The 7616-nt window shown below is 38.1% G+C and overlaps 1 protein-coding gene across 2 annotated transcripts; it reads left to right on the forward strand.

Annotated features, from left to right (window-relative positions):
- The first annotated feature begins 108 nt into the window (after window positions 1-108).
- Window positions 109-6194, forward strand: dnajb12b (DnaJ heat shock protein family (Hsp40) member B12b). Of its 2 annotated transcripts, none has more exons than XM_088439744.1 (9): window positions 109-445; window positions 845-1022; window positions 1139-1284; window positions 1382-1549; window positions 1623-1693; window positions 2668-2777; window positions 2859-3025; window positions 3170-3286; window positions 4236-6194. In XM_088439744.1, exons 1-9 carry the CDS (start codon window positions 313-315, stop codon window positions 4238-4240), a joined length of 1095 nt encoding a protein of 364 aa, XP_088295870.1. In that variant the 5' UTR covers window positions 109-312; the 3' UTR covers window positions 4241-6194. The 2 variants fall into 2 exon arrangements, with proteins under 2 accessions (XP_088295870.1, XP_088295868.1); XM_088439742.1 differs by having other exon boundaries at window positions 111-445; window positions 3170-3309.
- Window positions 6195-7616: the final 1422 nt, after the last annotated feature.

Raw genomic sequence — 7616 nt, forward strand, 5'->3', positions numbered from 1 at the left:
AGCAAGTCCCTGATGTATCCCGCCTATTATTTTACGTTTTTATTTTTTTAATGAGGTGCGGTGAAATCTTTGACCTACTTTTTAAAAATAATGATTTGTCTCCCTCTAGCGGACGACTCAATTCAACAAAACATCAGTGATCCTTCCAAATGTGCTTGTTAAATTGTTTCTTGGGCTCCAGCTACATAATAGGAAGGTGACAAAAAAGACAACCACTCCGCTGCGTTTTACGTCGTGCATCCGTATGACGTCAGCACAACCTTTTTATCGACTTCCGGTCCCGCCGCTAACCCACTGAGGTCCACCACCATCATGGAGGTGAACCGGGATGAGGCGGAGCGGTGCATCGACATCGCCGCCGCGGCGCTGGGCAGCGAGCAACCGGACAAGGCGAGGCGGTTCCTGGAGAAGGCCCAGAGGCTTTTCCCCACAGAGAAGGCGAGGGGTGAGCCCTACCTGCGATTACTTGAACGCATCACTTGCTTTTTGTATGGATGTTTATGTGATGGTACAGTATGATGGACAGTTACAGAATGTGCGGGTGTGATTCTGCAGGGGGGGGTAAGGTTAGGGGGTGGGCTAAATTGGCCCACAAGTAGATACAGTGTTCCCCCACTTATTTAGTTCACCTCTTTGCATTTTGTCGTTGTTGACATAACCTACCAAATTCTGTGAAAATCTTGCCTAGGAACTTCCCAAAGTTGCCACAAGGTGGTGTCAAAGTCCCGTAGAAGTGTAGTCATTGTCTTATAGTTTTCCCGATTGAGGATGAAATTCAAAGTAGAAATGGGCAAAAAAGAAAAAAAATATCTTCACAGAAGCCGTTGTTGTTGTTCACCCTTAGTACTCCTGGAGCTTATCTCCAAGAACGGCTTCACACCCAGACAAAGCGCACACACGGACTTGAATGGAGACTCAGGACCTCGACTACGACAGAACCAAAGTAACCATTGCCGGCCTGAAGAAAAACCGTCAGATACCTCAAAACCCTACACCGCAGAGCAGGTGGATGCCGTGCGAAGGTGGGCAATCTAATCCGCCGAAAAATGCAAAACAAAAACAAAAAAACAGATGAGAATACATTTAAATAAATTCAAGATTTTTTTCTGTGTGACAATTTTGCGTGTTCTCGTTCCAGGATCAAGCAATGCAAAGACTTTTACGAGATCCTCGGTGTGCAGAAGGACGCCTCTGAAGACGAACTTAAAAGATCTTACCGGAAGCTGGCGTTGAAATTCCACCCGGATAAGAATCATGCTCCTGGTGCCACGGAAGCATTTAAAGGTCAACTTTATGGCATGCACATTTTTAATATCCTTGTAAATACATTTTGATAAACGTTGCGTAACCGTTAGAAACACAATTTGTTTTTAACGAGCAGCCATCGGAACTGCATACGGCGTGCTGAGCAACACCAACAAAAGACGACAATACGACGCATGCGGAGAAGAGAGGCAGCATCCTTCCAGAGGGGCAGATGCCAAATTTGATGCAGATATTTCCCCTGAGGACCTCTTCAACATGTTCTTTGGAGGAGGTTACCCAGCGAGTAAGTCTCACTTTTACCGTCGATTCAACTTGCATTTTACCGAATAATTATTCGACTTGTTTTTATCATCGAGGTAGCAACCAGGCGCACGCGAACGGAAGGATGCGTCACCAGAGGCCGCAAAGAAGAGAGCGACCTAGAGACGTATGGTGCCATCGTAATTTTCCACTTTGACCACTAGAATGCGCTGTTTTGACATGTACCGTGCCATTCAAAAAATGTAGGAACAACTTCACTTTCAAACGGTAAAATAATTATGCCTAAGTTAAATAATATAGATGGTAAAACATGTTCTGTTTTGGTTAACATTTCCTTTGTTTACCAAATACAATCAACAACATTTCTTTTTAACGTTGATTACTTAAAGGGACACTGTGTATGATTTGACAGTTTTTCATCGCGGACAGCAGGAGGTGCTGCATTTACCATTGTCCAGAGACATGGCAGCCTCCGGAGGAGTGCCACCCCCCCATGTAATATCATTTCATGATAACTAAACCTCCGATTATATTTAAAATATACTGTTGGTCGTTCAGAACACATTTTTTGAAATTCATCATCTTTTCATTTATTACTTCTTGAAAAACTGTCTAAATCTAAATTAACAGTCTCTTTAGGTTTTAATGTACACGCTGGGAAATGATTAAATAATGGAAAATTAGCGTAAAATAGGTTGGTTCCAAACTTTTGACTGATACTGTGAATGTGAAACCATACTGAGTTTTTCTCCCCTCCTTAAACACTCAGTCACATTCATTACACTATAGATTAGACCCAATTTGCACTTTAGAGAGACCATATTGTAAAATTTCAATACAGACATTTAAAGACATTTAAATGTATTAAAACACGTGCATTTGTTAAGCCACTTTTTTTTTAAGTAATACAGTCCTTTTATAGTATTTTCTTCGCAAAGAATGGAAATGAATGTTCTGCTATTCAGAACTGCATTTTCCATTGTGCTCCTTTTGGTGTGCACACATTGGCCGTCAGGGGTCAGTATAGTACACACATGTATAATCTGAAAAAAAAGTGTAAACCAGTGACATTGCTTTTCCAGCTCCAATGAACATGCTAATTGCTTTTTAACTGATTTTAATTTTTTATTTTTTTTGTAGGGGGGGCTTGCCCTTTTTGTGCAGGTCATGCCCATTCTCATCTTGGTTATTGTGTCGGCTCTCAGCCAAATCATGGTCAAAAGCCCCGCCTACAGCCTCAACTATCGCCCGTGAGTAATACAAACAAATAAATATATATTTACACCATAATTCATGGCTGTTTATTCCACTATCCCTTTGTCACGCGGCAGATCGGCGGGTCATACGCACAAGAGGCTGACGGAGAACCTGAAGGTGGCGTACTACGTGGCCGAGCACTTCTCCAAAGACGTGGACGACCTCAGGCGCTTGGAGCAGGCGGTGGAGGACGATTTTATCTCCAACCTGCGTAACAACTGCTGGAAGGAGAAACAGCAAAGTACATAAAAGAACTTTCTCAAATCGACTCCATCTAACCTGTGGCTCCAAAATTGAAGTCAAACTTTTTCAAGCCGCTAAAAAAAATCACACAGATATACACTATGCATTATAATTATCGTTGTTTGGATTCTCCCTCATGCAGAGGAAGGCATGCTGTACAGAGCACGCTATTTCGGCGACGCGGATCTGTACCAGAGGGCACAAAGGGCTCGAACCCCGAGCTGCGCCAAGCTGTCCGAGCTCACCGCCTCCTTACACGGCTGAGTATATTTATTTTTGCAAGTAAGCATTGAATGTACAGTATCTAAGTATACTACTTAAATAAAATTGACACTGTGGTGCTTGCAAAAGTAGGTATTCACAAATTAACTTATTGAAGGGACGCAAAACGTTTTTAGTCATTTTCAGCAGTAAAGAAGTTAATATTGTGTCTCTAATTATTAAACTAAATTATTTTGTGTACAGTTAGTACCTTTAAAAACACCTTTTTGCACTTGCCGTAGACCGAAAACGACATCCTAACTGCTCAAGGCTCAGCTAACGACCAATCACTGCTCACCTATTTTCTGGGTTTGGTCATGTGATGTTTCCAAGCTGAGCCCTGATAGGTTTGGATAAATATCAACGTTTTACTGCTATGGACTAAATAAGTTAATTGTCCTTTTAAGGGTGGAACAAAAGTACAAGAAGGAGGGGAAAAATACAAAGACCAAAGAATGTAAATAAGAATGGAAGTGAGATCAAAAAGAAAGAAAAAAACGCTTGTGCAGTATCGTGTCAATTTCTGGGACAATTTTGTCCACATTCCACTCACAATATTTTAGCCACAAATCACAAAATACATTTTCAATCAAATTCCTCGACATATGAAGTATGAATGATGTTATAATGGCAGTTATAGTTTATTGTCTACCAAAAATTAAAATGAAAACCCTATAAAAATGATTTTTTATCATCAGTTAAATACGTTTATCAATAAGAAATAGCAAAACTTGTTTTTCTTTGCTAATCCATAGAAATGTTACCAAATGTTACCAAAATATGAAATGTAGAATATATATATATATATATATATATATATATATATATATATATATATATATATATATATATATATATATATATATATATATATATATATATACGCCAGTTGATTTATTCTTGGTTTATGGTTTATTATCTGTATTTATTTGATTTTTTTTTTTTAGACTGACATGGCTGTATATAGATGAGCTTACCTCCCGAAGACAACTTGACAAGCAACAAGCCCAAGCAGCTCCTGCTAAACTGCTTCAAAGTGATGAAGCAATGGGATAAGAGTAAGGATCAGCTCCGGGGCACCAAACTGGATTTTAGAAGCCTGTGGCACAGGACTTCTTTTTTTGGGGGGCATTTAATCAATAATCAAGTTTGGGCATTCAGCTTCAGTTGCACCTCTGAAGCAACCTTTGAAACTATGCAGAAATCATGTGAAAACAATTGTGTGTTTCCGTCACCTCACATATGTCAGTGATGTCTTGTCTGTGGCACTGTGCAAAGCTTTTATAAAATGCACTAATGTATTTATTGTTTTAGCAATACTACAATGAAGTATATATAGAATGAAAGTCATGTGGCTCTGGAGTCACAGTTTGTCATAGTAGTGACTTAATTACAATCGTAACCCAAAACCCTGGACACTAACAAAGTTTAACACCCCCCCCCCCCCCCCACACACACACACACACACACACACACACACAATCACCACAAGCTGCACGCAAATGCCCATCATCTCTTCTCGCATCTGTTTGAGAAAAGGTCAATCCAAAAGGCTGCAAATTCCCCATACAAACGCCATTGATTTACATGTCACGACGCCAATAGAAAACCTCGTATCATTTTTACTTTTCTTCTGGCGATAACCCTGAAAGCAGCGTGTGGTGAGCCTGCGCCACAAATAAGCATGTGGAAATGTTTGGTTTCAAAAAAAGAAATTGATAACCTGAACCAGGTCACTTGCAAAATACGCTAGTGTATCTTCAACTATAATAACAGGCAAAAGTGCTCTGCGTGCACCCACCGACAAAAGTTGAAGCTACATCATCACCCGCCCAAATAACATCTAGCATTCATTCCTTCATCCATCCAATCACACTCGTTTATCTTCATGGCCTCCCACATACTGCATTTTTTGGACTATAATCCTCACTGGAGTATAATTCAACAAAAAGGTAACTGAAAATCTATTTTTATTGTGTATATGGCACACCAGACTATAAATCGCAGGTTGTAACATCATATATTTACGCAGAAAGATGGCACACGGAAGTTCAACTTTATTCAACACAGATTAAACATGCCTACACGATTAGAAATAAAAGCAGCGCCATCATATTTTCAAGATAACACAAACACACTCAGATTATAAGAATACTTTACCAACAAAACAGTAACCTGCCTGACGTATTTACTAGTATGAACCCTGATAGAGAATAAAATAGCAGTTCAAATGTGAAATCACTAGCATCTTCTTCTGTCTCCTTTTGTTTACCAGGAGATTGCCCCCTGTTGGCTTGTAAAAAGAACTGCAGATAAACCACACTGCAACATAAGCAGCAGGGTTTAGCAATAATCCACGTAAAACAACTTGGGTGTTGCCAAAATGGAATTACTGGGAATAGTTCCTTCCCATTGTGTTTTTTTAATGTATTTAATATTATTATTTTTATTTTTTTACACTTCTGTGACCGTGTAGTTCTGTTATTTGGTCTTCTGACTTTCTGTGAAGTATTGAAGTGCCTGAATGGATAAATAAGCCTGACAAACAATTGTATCCACAGTTAGCACTCATGTCTCCGCAAATAAATAGAACGCACGCTAATCGGCATAGCAACGTTAGCATAGTCATCTGACGGACAGCGGCTCCAAAAGGGATTGTATGACCATCCCAAAACCATGCAAGATATTTTACAGCAGATTCATCAACATAGCATGACCCAATTTCTCTGAATTTTATTGGCAAACAATACATAATATGGAAATCTAAAGGAATGATGATTCATGTGCAATAAGATTGTTGGCATGAACACAATTTTATTTGTATTGTTACTGTTGTACAGTAGAGTAATTTTTTTCACCTTGAGCTATAGTCTTATATATATGAGTGTCTATGAGTGTCTATATATATATATATATATATATATATATATATATATATATATATATATATATATATATATATATTTGTCCAGTGCCCCTGCCCTAACCCAAGTTAAACCCTTACATCCTTAACCTCTTAATCCTAACCTTTTAACCCCCAACCTTAACATTGGCCTCCACCAAGGCCTGACTATTCACAGCAGTGAGAAAAAAAGTGGAGTGTTTGTCAGCATTAGACTACCTCTTGGTCTGTAACTCATTAAATGTTGATTGAAATTTTGTTTCAAGCGCACCTTTAGCCATCTTCATTTGCCTATGTGCCACCCTTCCACAAACAGGAGTGGAAATTTCCACTCGCATGTGTCTCGGACGATTTACTCTTGCTGCAAAAAAGATCATTCAAACATAGTTGAAAGTTTTGCACATTACTTCCGCCTGAAACTTTTCCCTCCGTGTTTTTGCACTATGACAGAAAAAATTCAATAAAAAGTGGAAATGTTCAACCACGACATGGCGGCATTGTGTGGAGTTGGAAGCTGAACAAACAAGAGTTAAAGCAAAGCGCCCCGTCAGCGCTTTTCAAGGCCGTAGCTGGGATCGGCGCTCGCCTCACGTTCACGTTACTGGGACGATCTGCCGCATGTGTTTGGCAGGAAGAGCAGTGTCATGTTCTCAAGAAGGCCTTCCTTCTTTTTTTTTGTTCTTGTGCGTGTTGTTTCTGGGCAGACTTGGGCAGTCTCCGCCTATGTTTGCAGTACGCACACAGTTCATGCAAAATAAGTCGGGTAACTTTTTTTTTTGGCTTTGTAAATGCATGCAACACATACATTTAAAGTCGTGTATTATATATTATACTCATATAATACAAATTGATTATTTAAAAATTTGCAAGAAGAAGGCTTTATGGAGCCTTCCGCAATATATATATATATATATATATATATATATATATAAATATATATATATATATATATTTTTTTTTTTTTCTTAATATCAAATGTAATTTGAATCTTGCTTTTAAATCATCAAATACCAATTGATAATCATATTAAAGTTTGATCAAATTTAGGCTATTTGTTACTTTTTATTTATTTTATTAGATGGTAAATAGAAATATATATATACAGTATATATATATATATACATATATATATATATATTATATATATATATATATATATATTCTAGATTTCATATCTTTGTAATATTTCTATGTATTTGCAAAGAAAAACAAGTTTTGCTATTTCTTATCGATAAAAGTATTTAACTGATGATAATAAATCATTTTTATCGGGTTTTCATTTTAATTTTTGGTAGACAAACTATAACTGGCATTATAACATCATTCATACATCCTATGTCAAGGAATTTGATTGAAAATGTATTTTTTAAATGTTCATCACACGCCTTGCGCATACGTCGCTGATATGGAAAAACAAGGACTCAAA

Source organism: Hippichthys cyanospilos, chromosome 17, assembly GCF_059441005.1.
Source record: "Hippichthys cyanospilos isolate Australia breed blue-spotted pipefish chromosome 17, RoL_Hcya_1.0, whole genome shotgun sequence".
Classification (NCBI taxonomy): Eukaryota; Metazoa; Chordata; class Actinopteri; order Syngnathiformes; family Syngnathidae; genus Hippichthys; species Hippichthys cyanospilos.

Excerpts from the sequence above, each read along its gene's own strand:
- dnajb12b (XM_088439744.1), top strand. The coding sequence starts at position 313 with ATGGAGGTGAACCGGGATGAGGCGGAGCGGTGCATCGACATCGCCGCC. Across the intron at positions 1,285-1,381 it reads TGCCACGGAAGCATTTAAAG|CCATCGGAACTGCATACGGC; the intron begins GTCAACTTTATG and ends TTTAACGAGCAG. Across the intron at positions 3,026-3,169 it reads CTGGAAGGAGAAACAGCAAA|AGGAAGGCATGCTGTACAGA; the intron begins GTACATAAAAGA and ends TCCCTCATGCAG.